Consider the following 18,857-nt stretch of genomic DNA (forward strand, 5'->3'; position numbering starts at 1 on the left):
CCTTCTCGCGAACAGAACCAAACGCTTGACTTAGCCAGTGAATTTCTCATCGGACGCTAACACTTCTCTCCCAGGACATCACTGGTGGGTCATCGATCTGAAAAGCAGCAGAGACTTTTCATGGATTGATGGGGACATCTTTCCAGCCAGAAGGCCCCAAACTTTGAAACCCATCATCTTTGGGGAGTGGGGGAAAAACTCCAGCCAGGGGCTGCCAAGGAACACCCCCTACCCCACCCTGTGAACATTCTGGGAATGGTTCTCTCTTAAGTTCTGAGGTCTGCTTAGGGCAGGGTTTCTCAACCAGGGTTCCCGGAGAGGTCCTGAGGGGTTCCCTGGGAGGTCACGATTTATTTAAAAAATCGTTTCAAATTCGGGCAACTTCACGTCGAAGAGGCAAGTTTCCTTCTTTATTTTCAGTTTAAGAACACTGTTAATGCATCTAGACAGGCCTCCCCGCGAAACGAATAGAATAATTTTGTAACTTCTAGCCTCTATTCGAGCCTGCATGGGCAGGGGTTCCCCAAGCAAGGCCTGAAAAATATTTCAAGGGTTCCTCCAGGGTCCAGGTTGAGAAAGGCTGGTTTAGGGCTTTAAACGTTCTCCCTAAAACCGGGTTTTTGACAATCCACTCACTCTCCGTCTCCCCCTCCCTTTTTTTGGCACTTCTTCCCCCAGAAAAGAAACTTCGGTGTTTGTTGCAATAACGCACCACTTTGTTACCCTTCCCCATCCACGCGAGTTTTTCTAGGAAAGGAAGGAGATTAGGGGGTGAAATCCGCACCTACAATCAAAGCGCAAATCTGGATTATCCCGCCCGCTGTCCGTGGTGCTGAAAGGCGCCGCCCGTCCGCGTGAGACGTCTCCTATTTTTCATCGCTTTAACGATAACAGCATCTCGTTGGGCCTTATTTTAGTATTCACCGCCCTATCCGCCAATGTCAAAATCCTAAACTACGAGGCGCGGCGCCCCCCAGGAGCTGAAACCTACGAGTAGCATTTGCAACCCAGGCTGATCCGTATTTTCTCTTCCCAATTACAGGACCCCTTTTCAAGGTTTTCCACCGGCTGCCTCCCACGCCTGGCCACTGCAGCCCTCCCATAACCCATATTTCTTCTTGGGAATGGCGCTCAAGGGGGGGGGAGGCAGCCCTCCATGGGCTGCTCATTCGCTGCTTATTTGAAAGGTTTATAGCTGCTTTTCTGCCCTGCCTGGCGCATATCTTCCTCTCCTCTGAGTTGAGGCACATTTTTGACTACCCAGAGAATTGCCGTGCACATTTAGCGTCGGTGAGGAAGGGCAGAAGGTGGAGAATGAGGTAGACTCATGAGCCTGGCGCATCAGAAAGCCAAGAAAGAATAAAAAGAAAGCAGATCATTCCATTTATCCAGGATCCTCTCTCTCACAGTCGCTGGCTCAAAGCTGGCCCACAGATCTGAAAACCAGAATCTCCCCATGCATCTTTCTCAGCGCTCAACTATAGACTGCCCCTGAATGTGGAGGTTTTACTCCCATCATGAGTCCTGCTGCCATGGACCAAAAGCCCAGGTAGATCAGTGGCCTATTTCCAAAACTGCCCATGCCCTGGGTCTGACTTCTTGGAAGCCCTTAAGCGATGCGTATGTCCTGTAACCTTCCCCAGCTTGGCAGCATCTCCCTCCCCCCACCCCAAGCTGGTGTGCAAAGACTGATTGCATCTGTCTAGAAAACCCAGTACAAGGCCATTAATATTCTCCTCCCCGGCACCGAGGCAAGGAAGTGCACGGGCAACCAAATGAGTTTCCCAGCAAATTGATGTTTGGATTTGAAAACCACAACTGTCCCTACATGCACACAGGCCCCCCTAAGTGTGTGAGACAGATGTTACATTCTGCCCCAGCCCCGCCTCGCCGTCGACCCGCCCAGGTTCAATCAGGCTTAAAAGGCACGCCACACGCCAGCTGCCGAAGATCGCCCGCCAATCACGGCCAGTGCGAACACCACGGCAAAAACCAAGCCCTAAAGCTTTGCGTTTGAGAGGAAATCCACGTAAAGAGAACGGCGTGTGTGCATGCATGCGTGTGTGTGTGTGTGTGTGTGTGTGTGTGTGTGGTGTGTCTCCCACCTCCCTCGCCTTCTTGCCAGGCAGCATAAAGGAACTGACAAGATCATTTTTATCCAAATAATTATATCTCAGTCAAGACTGCCTGGGGCCAGGAACGGCCTGCCTGAAATCACACCAAGTTCAGTCTGGTCTCTTTAAGGCTAGCAGTGGCCTAAAGGCAGAATCTTGGAAACTCCTGGCCTAATTTAGCACCCTCATATACGGAATTATAAAGATGGGAGTCTTTTTGAAATGTTTCAGATGCTTCTTCCTCTCTCTCTATCATCCATCTATTTTGGTCATCCGGGCTGGGTGGCTGTTTATGAGATAAAGGAGCCACAGATTCCCCTCCTCCTTTGTGGTGGTGATTTACATCTGACAGTTGTTCCAACCCTCTTCCAGGCTTCCCACACTCTCTCACATCAGAGTGGAAACGTGTGAGGGTGTGTGCACTTTTTCAAGGGGTGGGTGGATGTCGATCCATGTGGACACGCACGGAACGACAGCTTGGGGTACATATACTCCAGACTGTGTCTATTAAAATAGAAGCCTTCTTATCCATCCCCCACTCTGGAGATTAAACCGAACCTGTCTCAGCATAACAGATTCTGTAATTAAGAGACCAGGCTGATCGAAATTCTGGAGCACTCCTGCAAGACCTATTCCACTGGCACTTGGCATCCAAGGCTTCTTTCGTTCTCTCTCACGCAGACGCGCACACACGCACGGCAATGTTTGGTATGCAAAAGGGCTTTTAAGAGAGACATTTTAAAAAAAAAAGAGCCAGAAAATATTCTTAGAGCTGACTGAAAGGAGCCAGCACTTTAAAAACAAAGAGCGATTGAGCGCTGCCATTTTTTAAGCTCAGCTCAGCTGGAAAGAAATGCGGTGGCCAGGGCTGATGGAACAGAAATGGCGCTGAACCAATTGGAAAATTCCAGTGCAAAGGGGGGAAACCCCCCAGGTGGTGAAGCACGGCTGTTCGATCACGGAGCACACACCGTTTTCCCCAAGCCGCACCTCTTGGCAACGGTTCGACCTGCCACCCCCCCAACCCCCAGGGTTGCTGAGGGGTTCATCCTATCACACTCTGCCTTGCCCAGGTCAAAGCCGGCAGAGGAAATGTGGCCTGCAAGGCAGAAATTAAATGGAATTCAATGTCGGGTTTTTTGGTTTCTTCCACTGTTAAACACAGAGCACCCAAAAGGGTTCCCTCCGGAACTCGGATCATATTCGACTCTGGCCCAGCCTCCCAACAGATTGCAGGAAGATCAGAAAAGTCAAAATGTAGACGTCCAGCATCCTGTTCAGATCCATCCATAATCTTACTCTGACCTGGATCAGGATGCTGGGTAGGCCAAACTGACGCAGTTCTACACAGCATGAGCCATTGGGGGGGAACTTCTGCGACTTGAGGGCTAGACCACCTATGAATCTTGCAAGCTCTCTGCTCAATCCAAGCCTTTGCTGGATTCATCCCCTGAAATTACACACAGGGTTCCTGTTTATTTCTCCTCGCCCCCCCACACAAAGCACCAAAATGTACAGGTAGTTCTCGCTTAACAACCACGACAGTTCGGACTTATGACGGTGCTGGAAAAACTGACTTGCAACCGGTCCTCACACTTATGCCCCCGCAGCATCCCCATAGTCACATGTTCATGATCTGGGTACTTGGCAACCGGTTCGCATTTATGACCGCTGCAGCATCCTGCAGTCATGTAACCGCCATTTCTGACCTTTCTGGCCGGCTTCTGGCAAGCAAAATCAATGAGGAGCCATGCGATTCACTTAATGACCACATGGTTCGCTTAACACCCACGGTGATTTGCTTAACACCAGCCACAAAAAAGGTCGCAAACTTGGGTCAGATTTGCTTAATGACTGCTTCGCTTAGCAACCAAAATTCCAGTCCCAATTGTGGTCATTAAGTGAGGACTACCTGTAGCTATGCTTGGTGTTCACCGCTGAGCAAAACACTGTCTCTTCTTCTCGCTCAGCATCCAAATAGCAGGAACCAACTCAGCTGGAAATACTTTTCTCTCTCTCTCTCTGAAGTTGGGTGATCTGCCAGCCACGGCAGGAGAGCCACCTTGGTGTTAAAGGACTCATTTTCTGGATGAACGACACCGAAAAGCCACAGCTTGTTACTGAAGTCCAACAGGATTTCCTCCCGGGCTCGGTTTGAGCTCTCCATCTTGTGAAGAACAGCCTAGTTATTTCTTATCAAGAGGGTGGGAGCTGTTTCTTCCTAGTTTTATTTATTTATTATTCACATTTCTATCACCGCCCATCTCCCCCTAAAAGGGGGACTCTAGTTGTCTAACCTCTGTTATTTATCACTTCAAGTACGCTGCTTTCATGCCAGGGAAGTGAAATGTTTTTGGCATCCTGAAAGCCACATGGTTCATTTCCAAAATTAAAAATCAAGCTTCTGGCTAGTCTGCCAGCCCAGTCCATCCTGGCGGGATCTGAGCTAGTGGGTGAAGATCAGGAGCTGGGAATCGGTGGCTTGCCAGATGTCCAGCTACAATCCCCAGCATCCTTCACTATCAGATGACCTGGGTGGGGGCTCTGGGGAGTTGTAGTTCAGCCACACCGGGAGGGCCACTGCTTTCCCCATTCTGGGGCCGGTGAGACAGAATTAAGATTTGGCTGACAAAACAACAAGCCGCCAGATGGGTTGTCTCCACTTCTAATGCTTTTCCATTTTCTTTTTTTCCATTTTTAAGAAAAAGTTTGATTTTTTTTAAGGCAGGGAAAGATGTTCGCTTTGACCAGCTGGGCAGTTTTTCTTCCTGGAGAGAGCTAAATTTTTGCAGCTGATAGATTCAATCCCCCACTCCTTTCTGCAGTCTAAGCTTGTTTCCACCATCACATGCCCTGTCCTGTACAAACGAAGCTTGAAAAATAATTGAGATGCCACCTCAGCTGTGTCAGGAAAAGGCCACAGCTCAGCTCAGAGGGCACGCAATGTTCAGGCAGGAAGCAGCCGGTTCAGATCCTGCTGCCTCAGATAAACCAGTTTCAAGGAACCAGGGCAGGCACGGAGGCTGGAAAAAAACACTGAAGATTGCAAAAGTTTCATTTTTCATGCAGAAGGGTGGACCAGGAGGCATTAAGGGGTAAAGCGCATAGCAGTCCCATTTCCTGGGCATCAACCAGACACAGTGCCAACTCAATCACACCGAGATGCCAAAAGGACACTCAGAGGACCATCAGGATCTCCAGAGACAGCTAGGTGTCCCCCCCCCCCTGCAAAGTTGACCCAGAGAGAGAGACCTCAAGTCTGAAGCCTCACCCAGACTTTTCCAATGCATCGTCTACATTTGAGAAATGCCATCTGGCAAATGACAAGGTGCCATTCAAAGGACGTACAATTGGGGACGCCTTGACACAGAACTGACCGAGGACCCAGCAGGTCCCACCCTCTCAGGAGGACCCAGCAGGTCTACATTCAGGGAAGCATCCGATTCAACCCCAGGCATTTTAAAAAAATCATAATACAGGGCAAGTTTTCTTGTCCTCCTTCAAAATCTTTGCATTTGCTGAGACTGCACCAGTCCCCTTCACCAGTTTTTCTGGCAAGCCCATGGTGCATTATTTGGGAGCACAAGCTAAGCAGATGGAATCCCAGGTAAAAACTGAGCCATGCAATGAAGTTGGGTGGAATGAACAGCACGGAATACCGTCTTCCCATTCTGTGAGTTCAGAAAAGCCACATTTCTAATGCACTTAAGTCTATATGGATCTGGCAGTGCACCAATTTGAGAGAGGTGGATAGATGGAGATGGATAGGTAGAAGATAGATGGATGGATGGATGGATGGATGGATTGACAGAAAGATGGATGGATGGATGGATGGATGATAGCTAGAGAGATGGAAAGAAGAGAGAGAGATAGAAGATAGAGAGAGAGGGATGGATGGAGAGAGAGAGAGATAAAAGGGATAGATGGATAGACAGAGATAGAAGATGGAGAGAAGAGAGACGATGGATGGATGGACAGAGATAAAAATGATAGATGATAAAAATGGATGGATGGATAGAGAGAAGATAGATGGATGGAGAGAGAGATGGATAGATAGAGAAGATGGATAGATAGAAAATAGATAAGATGGATGGATGGATGGATGGAGAAGACAGAGAGAGATAATGGCAGACACAGAGAGCTTAGTTATCAATCCCAGCCATTTCCCACTGCTCTGGAATTCTCAGCAGGTTGCAGATCAGTTTCTGAAAAATCAATCTGGCAAGGACATTGTTCCCCAGTTGCAAAGTATCAGCAACACTTGGCCAGCAGTGATTTTTATTTCCATTTCTTTTGCAATCGCTACTTATTCCCCCCTCCCCCAGGGGATTACCCCAATCAAGACCATTAACTAAATGAAAGATAAATGAACAAAAGACAGCAAGCATGGAAGAGAAGGTTTTTAAAAATGAAACAGCTTTGCTTAATGCAGTGGGTGGACGGGGTGTGGCGGACAGGCCCCAGCTGGGGCTGGGAATCCGGGGGACATCTGGATCCACTCTGGACCAACTGGAATCTGCTGAAATGAGGCAACATTTCCAACAGTTCAACATCCTGTTTCCCACAATGACTTGCCAGCATTTTTGAAAAGCACGCTGGCAGGGAGGGAAGCAATCTCTCTTTCCCTTCATTTGCCTGGACTGCATTTAAGAGGCAGACTGCTCTTGTAGAGGGAGGCTTTATTTTTAGGGAGCATAGCCAGTAAAGATCCCTGGCTGGATCAGGCCAAATGTGGATCACAAGCCACCATATCTAATTCTTTGCAGGAGCCAAGCCATCTGGAAAGGAAGACACCAAGATACGAGATCCCCGCCCCTCCATTTTATTCTTCCCCCCCCCACCCCCAATTTGATTCAGGGCATCCCTGCCTCTGCCTTTGTTCTCGTGCGTCCCCTTCCCTGATGCTGCCCCAGACTAATATCAATCTGGCTCTTTTAGCATTTCAACCCACGTGAATTTTCAAAACCTGATTTGCAGGGCAGCCGGCCCCTTTTAAAAATCAGTCCGAATAAGGCGAAGGCATGGACAGACACTGGTCCTCAGGGCCTGATCTGGTCTTCCAGGGGCTCCATCCAGCCTGCGGGGCTCTGAGTGAAGGCTTTCTACTTTTGCAAACATTCCTGGGGAGACCGCAAAGCCGAGATATTTTGCTTTGAGGCTAAGCATCATGGCGAGCGGCAGTTCCATCACATCAAGCAGCCCGTGAGTGCTCAGGAGCTCCAGCTTGGAAGATGGAAGAGGCAAACTCAGGAGTTCCTAGTTGCATTGGTATTCCAGGCAATTTAACATGCACCCCCCCACACCTCCGTCTGATCACCCTTTCAAGAACGGGCTTTTGACCTTCCTGGTCTCCTTAGCAACCAGAAGGGTAAGGTGGGCTGGTATTAAATGCAATTATCTAGCAGTAATTGCTAGAAAAACGAGGAAGAGCAGAGGTGTGTAGCAGCTGGACAAAAACCCAGAATGCAAGCGATGGGCTATTTCTAAATATTCAAAGGATCCAAAGCCAGCGCAGAAAAATAGGTGCAGAGGAACAGCATCGCATTTCCCTAAATCAGGGCTATCCAACACAATGCACCAATGGCCACATCTGGCCGCTGGGCGATTTCTCAGCCCCATTCCAAAGAGTGGGTGGGGCCAGGCGTAGCTGGGTGGGGCCTATCTGGAAAGGCCTCATGCCAGAGCCTGGGCCCGGTTCCTCCTGTTTGCCGAGCTGCTCCTCCACCCTTCTGCTAAAGCTCAACATTCTAGTCCTCAAGGTTCCAAATAAAGAATCCATTGCACCAAAGCACGGGCCAGGACGCGAGAGCGGCTTTCTGATCTTTGAAGGGCTGTCCCAGGGAAGAGGCTGTGGATTTATTTTCCGGAGGGTACGACAAGACCCGACGGGTGGAAGCTTTACAGAGAGAGATCCAAATTCGAATTACGGAGGAATGTCCTAACTGCAAAAGCTCTTAAGCAGAGAACAGCCGGAGTCACGGGGACTTCCCTCCCTGAGCAAAGATTAGACAGCCGTTTGTCTGGGACGTGAGGAGATGGCTGCCTGAGCAGTGGGTTGGGCTAGATGACCTCTGAGATCCATTCCAAGCCTATGATGCTTTATACCGAGTCAGACCTTGGTCCGGCTATCTCGATGCCAGTCCTGCCCATTCACCCCATGCACAAACACAGGTGCCTAGACTAACCATGGTGTGCAAACAACTCAAACTCCACCAAGGGTGGGACAGGAAAGAGTTTTAATCTAAAGCATCCCTGGGTTAGATGGAGGTGACAGAGCCTTCTGGAGTCCGCTGGGTTGGGCGAACACTATAACCAGGTCAAAAGTCAAACCTGGTCAAAGGTGAGCTCGTTCCCAAAACAGAAACAGGAATATGCCAGCTGATTTGGCATATAAATTTCTAAAGGAAGAGAATCTCTGTAGCTCAGAGTTGAACTGTGGAATCCGTGGTGCTCCCTGAGCTGGGTGGTTGGCTTGCAGGCGTTTTGTTGCCCGACTAGGTACCATCATCAGTGCTGGGGAGGGTGGGGTGTGCTCCCTGTTGTATACAGCAGCTTGCCCTGCCTGTGTTGGGGAGGGGTGGGTGGGACAGACAGGCAGAAGACCAGCTGAGCGCATCCATGAACACCAACCAGCAGTCGGGACACGAAACCGCCTTGATCTCGCCACACAGGGACAGACTCAACCACAGTTTCAGCCGGGAAACGGTGAGCATCCTAGGCCAAGCCACATCCAAAACACCAGGGAATCCCTGGAAGGTTGGCATTCAGACAAATCAGCCATCAATAGACGCACAGAGGTTAACCACATTCACACACCCTTCAAAAGAGACAATTAAAAAGCTAAGAAGGAAACAAAAAGGCCAGAAGACATCTTCTCCACCAGCCAACACCTAGCTAAGCAGGGATCAACACCAGGCAAACAATCCAGCAGAAAACAGTAATCAAGGAACTGCCAAGGAGAAAACCACACGCCCACCAACCCTGGCAGGGCAAGCGGCTGTATATAAACAGGGAGCAAATCCCACCCTCACCAGCACTGATGATGGTACTTAGTTTGGTCATGAAATGTCTGCAGGCCAACCACCCAGCTCAGGGAGCACCAAGGACCCACTGTATACATTTTCCCACACTGCGCATATAACCAGTTTGCATCCTTCCCAAAACTTGGGTGGGTAGAAGGATCCAATCCATAGGATGCCCCAGAGCTGAGCAGGTGCCCCTTTCCACCTGCCAACACATGCATTTTTTTATTTTTTTTTAAAGAAAGGAAGTTTTCTTGCCTTACCATAATTCCCGTGAGCAGACAGACGCCTTTCCCACAGTACGTGTGTGGAACCATGTCACCGTAGCCGATGGAGAGAAATGTGATGGAAATCAGCCACATGGCACCCAGGAAGTTGCTGGTCACGTCTTGTTGGTCGTGATACCTACCAAAGAAATACAGGCCCCTGGGGTGAAACCGTGCAACTGCAATCAGGTGGCACCAAAACATTTCTCATGGACTTGGACCCACCACGATACTCTCGGGAGACACTGGCTTCCACGGGGACAAGGATGCTAAAAAATTCCACGGAGGTTTGCTAATTCAGACTGGCACAGAGTGGGTCTATTCCCCCCCCCACACACACACACTGGTTTTTATACTTTTGAGTATCATACCAAAGCCCTTGAAAAGAAAATGATCTACCTATCTGGGGAATTTTCTACACACACACACACACACACACCATCCTTTGGGAATTACACTTGGCCGTCTCTCTGTCACTTGCTTTATGAGCCTGGTTAATAAATATCGAATGCTCTTCCTTTTCAGCAAGGAAGGGAGGTTGGATTTGGGTTAAGATGTTTGCAGGTTTTTTGCCAGTTGGAAAGGGCCCCTGAAAAACAGCTTCATTATGCACAGTGCAGATGCGTTGTTGTTTTTCAAGAGAAAAGACTAGATCTTGGCTTCCAGAGCCCAGCGCATGCGAGCCAAGGAGACTGAAAATCAGAATTTTCTGATCTGGACATTCACTGTCATGAGAGGGCAGCAAAGAATTTGGGGTCCCCCTAGAGATCTTTCCTGACATCGCCATCCAATCCTCTGCAGTCCAGATGCAATACCCCTACTCAAACCACACTTCCCTATGAATGAAATAACAGGTCGGCAACTGGATGCCTCAGGAGCCTGCCCGCCCCCTTTTAGCGAGCACCATTTGGCCCTTCAAGCGGCTACCAAAAGATAGAGAAAGACATTAGTAATACTTTTCAGAGGTTTTTTTTTCAGTTCAGAGCTAAGGCTGAGTCCACAGAGCCAGCATCACCATTCGAGAAGCATCTGCAAAGAGGATTACACTTTTGCCCCCGAACAGCTAAACCGACATGGGTCCAGCTCTGCCAAGTGTCTGATTGCACCCCTTCTTTTTTCTACATGCTCCCTCTCACCGCCAGCAAGGAAGCTCCAAATTTTCCCCGGTAGGACTGTAACATAAAATATGACAACAGAGGCAGGAGCAGGCTTGGCAGAACTGCCCCCCCCCCTCAAACACTTAAGCAAGGAAAAACACCCAGTACTGGTCCTCGCAGGAAGTCCTGCTGGGGTTCGAGACGGGAAAACTCAAATCTCACAGCCCGATCTGTTTTCAAAAGGAGAGGCTCTGGGTTCAAATCTGCCAAGGAAAGGCCATTTTAGGGACTTCTAACTTGGGAAGCCTAGGTGCCGGTTGAGAAGCGCCAATCCAGATTCACTCCCTGTGGCCGCAAGTCTCTGCACTAAAGTCTGGACAGCATGGCAGAACTGCCCAGGCTGGCACCAATGGCCTTAGGCGAGCTGCCCACTATAAGCCTCCCTCCTTCCTCATCCAATAAGAGAGAGAGAGAGCAATGCAGGCCCACCTTCGAGGGAGCTACAGCCTCCCAAAAATGTTAATTCCAAATGCTCCACCTACTCAGGTTTCCATCTCACCCGATCCCAAGGGGGTATAGAAATCTGTCACGGGGATCCCCGCCAAACTTGGACATCAGCTAGAGTCGAGCTAGTTTTTACAGGAAGCAGAGAGCCAATGCTGAAGACATCCTTCAGCCTAGCAAGTTCCATATACCTGAAATGTGAAGTGAAAACGTTTGCATCTTTGTGTTCAAGGCACAAAGTTCTGCCTCGCAGAAGTGACCCTAAAACCTGGCCCAGGGCAAGCGAAGCTGCAGGGTGGAAGCATCAGAAAGATGTCACACAGCTGGTGTGTACAAAACAGACAAGACAGAATACAGGACAATCTATATCTTTAAGGGTTTGCCCATTGCCAGGAAATCTGTAATCAAAAAGGCACCGTTTGTGCAGAAGGAGAATGCAAGAACAGAGGAAAAAGACTGAAGTTTGCAGAAGCAGGAGAGAGAGAGAGAGAGAATGAATGAATGGAGGGGATTTTTAACTAGCTGGTCAGCAAAGTTAAGGGATATTGTATTGGTTGGAGAAAAGAAAGAGAAAGGAAAGACAAAGAAGGGGAAGGAAGAGAGAGAGAAAGGAAAGGAATGGAAAGGAAAAAAGGGAAAGGAAGAAAGGGAAAGGAAAAGACAAAGAAAGGAAAGGCAGGGAGGGAGGGAAAGAAAGAGAGAAAAAGAAAGAGAAAGAAAAAAAGGAAAAGGAAAGAAGAGAGAGAAAGAGAAAGGAAAGAAAAAAACAGGAAGAGAAAGGAAAGAAGAAGACAAAGAAGGGGAAGGGAGGGAGGGAAAGAGAGAAAAAGAGAAAGGGAGAAAGAGAAAGGAAAGGAAGAAAGAGAAAAAGAAAGGAAGGGAAAAAGAAAGAGAAGGGAAAAGACAAAGAAAGAGGAGGAAGGGAGGGAGGGAAAGGAAGAGAGAAAAAGAGAAAGGGAGGAGGAGGAGGAGGAGGAGAGAAAGGAGAAAGAGAGGGAGGATGGAATGGGGGTCCTTTATAAAGAGCACATCACTATGGCTGGTCCCTCACAAAAGGGAATATCCCGCCCTTCACCTGTTTTTCACACAGCCAGACCCCCAGGAAGATGTTCCTACTGGCGGAGGCCAAGATGGTCCCCCCCCCCCCCGCCTTGCACATTGATTCACACCCTGAGCACTGAGCAATGCCACTCTGCTCCCCCCTACCCGGCTGTGAAAAGCAACCCTTGCAGGAAGCCAGGAGCCCTCGTTCCTCCCCACCTCGATGCCGCCCGCTTGACTTCCTGCCAATTCCCTACAAAGAGCCATTTCGGCAGCCAGGTGGCTCCGTTCCCCGGTTGTTAGGGAGTCCCGCCTACACCCCACGTGGATGTCACCTCCCCACACTGCCACTAGCACACCGGCGAGAAAAGACTCCCAAACGCGCTGCGGGTGTGTGCGTCTGTGTGTGTGGTGAAGTGTTACACGCGTCTTTCGGCACGCCAGCTTGAATTTTCCGGAGAGTGCCAGCCCACGGGGAAGGGAGGTTCCCAAGAAGATGGAAAGGGAGGGGGGCTTAATTCACATTCCCCCCATGACTCTTTTTTTTTCCTTCCAGCTGAATTGCAAAATTGGAAGTGAGGGGGGAGTCACATGTAGGCCTGGGAGCCTAATTCAGATTTAGAAGCAAAAATAATTTTTAAAAAGTTTTGCTACCCTCTCTTCAAAACGATCCCCAAGCCACCTTCTCCGACCCAGTGACCCCCACACGCTTTGCACAATGGCTCCCATTAACAGATGCAATGGGGCAGGGAAGGCGAGCAAAATCAGTGGGGAACCACCTGATTCACTTAATGACCATGTGGTTTGCTTAACATCGGTGACTTGCTTAATGACCACCACAAAAGAGGTCATAAAATTGGTTTGGAGTCTCTTAATGACGGCTTCACCTAGCAACCGAAATTCCAGTCCCAATTGTGGTTGTTAAGTGAGGACTACCTGTAGTTTAGTTAGCATTCTAAAATAAAAACAGGGCAGAATTCCTAGCAACACACACATTTCCTCTTGCAGAGGGGTTCATTAGATATTCCCCACGGGTTAGAGCGACAGCAGCTCAGGGACAAAGCCCAGCCTTGCATGCAGAAAGTTAGTTCCTGGTCTTTTGGTTGGAAGGATTTTAGAGAGCAGGATTAGCAGATTTTTTTAAAAAGGCAGCATAAAATAAATATTGAGGGAGATGGGCGGTGACGAAATTTGATAGATAAATAAATAAGAAGTAATTATTGCAAGTGCCTTGGGTGTGAGGCTGGGTAGAAAAAGAGGTGCACACGTGTGTTTGTTTACCCACATCGTGGGTGTAAAGGGAGGTAGAGTAACGCTCAGCAAATAAAAAATTCTCCTGCGCTTCTTTCAAAGGAGCAGGGAAGGCTGGTGAAATTTGAGGGCTGCAACATGACGGTTGCCTTTCGGCCAGCGACCAAGTGACAGACGGAGCCATTTTGCGACGAAGTGGCCTGAGAGAGGTGTAGAAATGTCCAGTCTTTCATAATCTGAGGCTTTCATGAAATCCCAAGGGGAGATCCCAGGAGGAAAAAACAGGGGAACAGGAAGACTTCCAGTGGTACAAAGATATGTCTCAATGCTTGCAGAATTCGCTGAACCTACAAGCAGGAAAATAAATGCAAAGCGAGAAATCCCCAAGGAATTCTCAAGCTCCCCGAAAACAGAGCAGAAAAACAGAGGCTTCTTTCACTGGGGAACAAAACTGTGGGCAGAAATTCCGCCTTCTTCGGGGTCTGCCCTTGTGATAAGCAGTTTCATCTGTCTTCATTTCGGCTGGGAACAGCGCAGTGTGCAATCTTGATGCGCGCAATGGGCCTCTCTTGCACCTTGCACCCAAGGGCCCTTTTCTCGACGGTTGTTAAAAGTTAACACGCGTCCGTGCACGCACAATTGAAGCAAAGCTTAGAAAGCTAGGAAACGTCCACTTAGTCAATGCATCATAGGTGCATAAACCTGGTTAGTGCTGATTTGACTGCGGGGACTTCAGCACGCAATGTAAACATAACCCATGATGCTTATGGCTCGGCACAGAATACAAACCAACTGAGCTGGTTCATTAACTGGGAAGTTAAGCGCGGTGAGAAAATTCAGTGCAGATTAAGCCTCATCCATTTGGAACCCAAGTCGCTTTTCAGTATTTGCTTTCAAGAAAGCGCCGCCTGTTTTAAATTAGAGTTTTGGGGGGGAATTTTTTTTTCTTTTTAAATTAAGAAACCCCTATCAACTCCATTTCCAAATATAAATAGATGCTGGGCCGGGGAGAAAGGTGAAAAAGAACTCAACTTTCAATAGCCTGACATTTTTTGGTAATTTTCCATCTTTTTTCTAATCTAAAGAGCCCCAAAGATGCTCGCCGTTTCTCATTAAAAATGTTTAGGCCCCCAGCTTATCCTGTTGCCCTCTTTCTCAGTTATATCCATGTTAAAGCAAGGCCACCAGACTGTTTCTGGCGGTTACAACGCAGCAGAGAAACCCTGATCTAAGTTTGACCACCTTCCCTCCTGCAGGAAAAAGCTGACCCAGCCCTTGCTTTCATTTCCCTTGGGCGCATCATGCGCAGAACATGCGCACCCATGAACATCATGCGCCACTGCGGGCCAAATGTGCCAGCTCACCTCTCACACACGCGCACCGTCCAGGCAGCGATGATCCACAGGGAGATGCTGAAGACCAGAAGGACCGTCCCGGGGCAGATAGTCATGAGCGTCTTCATCACAAAACGGGTGTTGAAGTTAATCTTGTTGAGCGCACCGATGCTGCGGGAAGAGGCGTCCGTGAAAAGCTTGCTGTGAAGAAGCATAACCCGGGCGATCAGATAGAGGCGGAGAAACATGGGGATGGAGAGAATGATGTCCACGTCGGCCTCAGCCCGGGAAGGCGCATACGAGAAGGCCAGGCGGGCAGTCCAGAAAAACTTGTATTCCCCAGGGATGGGGTGCACGGCACAAACCAGCATCTCAAGGCTGATGTAGAGAATGCGCTCATAAGTCATGGCGATCCGCCAGTCGTCGGCCCCGTTGTCAATCACAAAGAGCTGGCGAAGGCAGGGGGGGGGGGAAACAGTTCAGAGTCAAGATTCTAGTCCTTAAGAAACCACCCCTTCTTCACTCACTTTCTCTCCTCCTTTACAATCCTTTCCACACTCCCTTCTTTCTACACTCTTTCCACCGTTCCTTCCGTTCCTGCTTCAGTTCCACCCCTTTCCAACTTTCTTCCCTTTCCCTTCATCCCAATGATAGCCCGTGAACTCAATGGTCATCCTTTTCTTTTTAAATTCAAGCAGAGGACAGCCAAAAAGAAAAAAAGCTGAATTGTTTCTTGCTGGCAAAAAACAGACCGGCAGCTGGTCTGTTCTTGGCTGGGAATTGGCAATTACTGGCAGAGAGCAAGCCAGATGGATGGACTGGCTTGTTTTTTGCTGGCAAGCGAGGAACAAGATGTTCTTTTGAAGGGCTTGAGTGTGTACAACGGTGTCAGGGATTAAGCCCCACCTTGGTGCAGCCCATGAAGGAGGGCCTCAAGCAGGGACATCATGGCAGGGCAGGTTGGGCATATCTTCTTTCAGACCTTAGATCATGATCTTAAGGGTCATGCACCACCACCTCTTCTGTGTCCAGGAGAACCTGAAATATCATCTGGGTCTACTGAACTCTATGGCTGCAAGAGCTGGACCATAAGGAAGGCTGAGCGAAGGAAGATCAATGCTTTTGAACTGTGGTGTTGGAGGAAAATCCTGAGAGTGCCTTGGACTGCCAGAAGATCAAACCAGCCCATCCTCCAGGAAATAAAGCCAGACTGCTCACTTGAGGGAATGGTATTAAAGGCCAAACTGAAGTACTTTGGCCACCTAATGAGAAGACAGGACACCCTGGAGAAGATGCTGATGCTAGGGAGAGTGGAAGGCAAAAGGAAGAGGGGCCGACCAAGGGCAAGGTGGATGGATGATATTCTAGAGGTGACGGACTCGTCCCTGGGGGAGCTGGGGGTGTTGACGACCGACAGAAAGCTCTGGCGTGGGCTGGTCCATGAAGTCACGAAGAGTCAGAAGCAACTGAACAAATAAACAACTACTGAACTCCAATGTTATGTTGGAATCCGCCTTGCCATTTCCTCCAAAAGCTTCTGTTTTTCCACCTTATGCACGGTGGGCTTGAGAATTCCTTTCCAATTTCTCAGTTTGGAGCTGACTTTCTCAGGGGAGGCTGAAGAGGAGGTCCAAGGTGTGGGGGCTGCTAGTTTGGGGGGCCATCTTTCCGCCACCATCTCTCTCTGCCTGCCCAGCTAGAAATTCAAAGTTGAGGCAGATGCTTTCCTCCTTGTTAGCTAAGAGACTGACCAGGATCTCCAGGTGTGGCATGTCCATTTCAAGGAGGGAGACATTTGGCCAGGACAAAGCCAGATGTTGGAACAGGCAAGACTCCGGTTGATTCAGAAACATTCTTGGGTTTCTACATTTCCATTTTTCGGAGGAGGAGGGAAAAAGGGTCAGCCAAAATGCGCAAAGCCTATTTTTCATCCCTGGCATTTTAATCAGCCTTTTCCCACATTTCTCTGTGTGCACATGCTCACCCACAAGACTCCCTCTTTTTCTGGCCCATTTATACACACCCAATTCATTGCCTCACTTTTTCATCCCAGCCTGGCTGCCTTCCACCCCAGATCTGCCCCTAACTTCTGCATCCGGCTTGGAAACTTTTCCTGGCTTGTCTTAAACAGAGGATCTGGACCTCTTTTCTGGAGAAGCAGGAATTCTGGGGCCAAAAAGTCAGCCAGAAGCTCAGACTTTCCTGCCCAGAGTAACTTTATGAACTATAAGTCTTGGGCCACAGAGATGATGCAGAGAAACCTGCCTTTTTCCATCCCATCTTTCGGCTGAGATGGACCCATCTTTCCGTGGCCACAAGGACCGAGAACGAGAAGGGTCTCCCCTGAGCAAGCATACTCCTCCCCACATTAGCATTGCTACTAAAGTGCCGTGGTGACAGCAGCCTTAAGTCCAGGGGCACCTAACTGGTGTTTCCTGATACTAACTTGGTGGGAAGGAAGGAAGGAAGGAAGGAAGGAAGGAAGGAAGGAAGGAAGGAAGGAAGGAAGGAAGGAAGGAAGGAAGGAAGGAAGGAAGGACAAGCAGAGGAAGGAAGGGAGGAAGGAAGGAAGGAAGGACAAGCAGAGGAAGGAAGGGAGGGAAAGGGAAGGAAGGAAAGAGAGAAAGAGAATGTAAACTGTTTCCAAGCGCCCAAATTGTGATCACGTGACCGCGGGGATGCTGTGATGGTCGTAAGTGCGAGGACTGGTCGTAAGTCGGTTTTTCCAGCACCGTCTTAAGTCCAAACCATCACTAAATGAATAGTTGTTAAGCAAGGACGACCTGTGCTCCTATATTGAAGCCTGGAGCTTAATGACCTGCTCAGAGATGTTAAAAGATGTCCTTGCAGGAGACGCTCTTGCGCGCAGCTGAACTGCATTTCAATTCCCCGGAAAATGTTTGAAATGGCCCAGAGCAAGATGCTAATGGAGGGGAATTAGAGAGAAGCTTTGAAGGGGGATTCCCGCGCCCACTTCCCAGAGCTTCCATCCCCAAAGTGAGCCCCCCCAAACCATCCAGCTGTCCTTCCCTCGAAACCTTTCAGATCAACGACTTCCAACACCACTTAAAAAGGGAGGTTGGCACCAAAAAAACCTCAACCCACTTACAGCTTCATTTCAAAATAATTCCTCCCAAAGAGGCGAGCCACGCTCGAGCCGGCGTGGATTTAAAAAACGACCAGTGTTTTTGTTCACACAGGTAGAAATGCAGCCAGAAGTGTTTGAACGCCCCCCACCACCACCATTTTCCACCTCTGATCCTCACGCAGTGCAATTTGAGCCTCCGCCACCAAAGTTTCAGAGCTGACTCTTTTATGGCTTTCATTATTTTTGATTATTTTAGCCAGCAAGGGGGCTAACCGTTTCTTCCAGGCTAACCAGCACCTGCTGAGGTTTCTGCAGACGTTAATTGCCAAGGAATTCAGTTCCAGGACAAATGATACCAGTGCAAGAACTGGTGGTTGGAAGCAGCCAACGTCTTGCAAGAACCTGCTCCCCCCGCTCCGCCGTCTTTCCAGCCAGCAGTCTAATTTGAGGAATGCCAAGGGTCTTAAACTCCGAGATGGATTTTTCCAGTTCTAGCAGAGATAGGAAAGGAACATTGCAGGAAAAAATTGGGACATTCAGACCTGACTGGGTGAGTGCACAAGACCCTGGTTGAGGTTTGCAGGTTACAGATCTTGGGCAAGGTGAATGTGTGAATCCAGCTTGCAATAATATGTTCGGAGCAATTTAATCATATACCAAATTTATACGGCCGCCCGTCTCACAAGAAGTGACTCTGGGCGGTGGACAACAGAGGTATAAAACAATAAAATCAGTCTCATTTAAAAGTTTAAGAAGTTTAAAAAGCGTAAGGCAGGTTTGAGAGCCCATAGAGAAATTGCATGCAATTTCCTTCAGTGTTGCCCAGCCTGCAACAGCAGGAATAACCAAGTGTGGTGTTTGCACAGATCAAAGTTGTGAATAATACTTATTTATGTCCTAGAAAATCCAGAGACTCACTGCTGGGATAGGGAAGCAGGGAGTGTGTTGATGGTGGTAGGGACACAGGGCCTTGGTGACAGCAAAACTGAACTTTGGGGGGAAAGGGGACCAAGCAGCAATCCAACGGACAGATGCTAAAGGCACAGCCTTGCTTATGGTGATTTCTTGTTTCCAGAGGGGTCCCTGCAGATGCAGCATAAGATCAGTCTTGTCTGGTCCTCAGAAGCTAAACAGGATTTG

General features: G+C 48.9%; 1 protein-coding gene across 2 annotated transcripts in view; it reads right to left on the reverse strand.

Annotated features, from left to right (window-relative positions):
- KCNN3 (potassium calcium-activated channel subfamily N member 3) overlaps window positions 1-18,857 on the reverse strand; it is a 37,937-nt gene that overhangs the window by 9,015 nt on the left and 10,065 nt on the right. For both annotated transcript variants that reach the window (XM_063316939.1, XM_063316940.1), the window contains 2 exons: window positions 14,660-15,078; window positions 9,400-9,541 (listed from right to left, as the gene is read on the reverse strand). In XM_063316939.1, the coding sequence (XP_063173009.1) occupies window positions 9,400-9,541; window positions 14,660-15,078 (561 nt within the window). The remainder of the gene's footprint in view (window positions 1-9,399; window positions 9,542-14,659; window positions 15,079-18,857) is intronic.

This window comes from Candoia aspera, chromosome 17, assembly GCF_035149785.1.
Source record: "Candoia aspera isolate rCanAsp1 chromosome 17, rCanAsp1.hap2, whole genome shotgun sequence".
Taxonomy (NCBI): Eukaryota; Metazoa; Chordata; class Lepidosauria; order Squamata; family Boidae; genus Candoia; species Candoia aspera.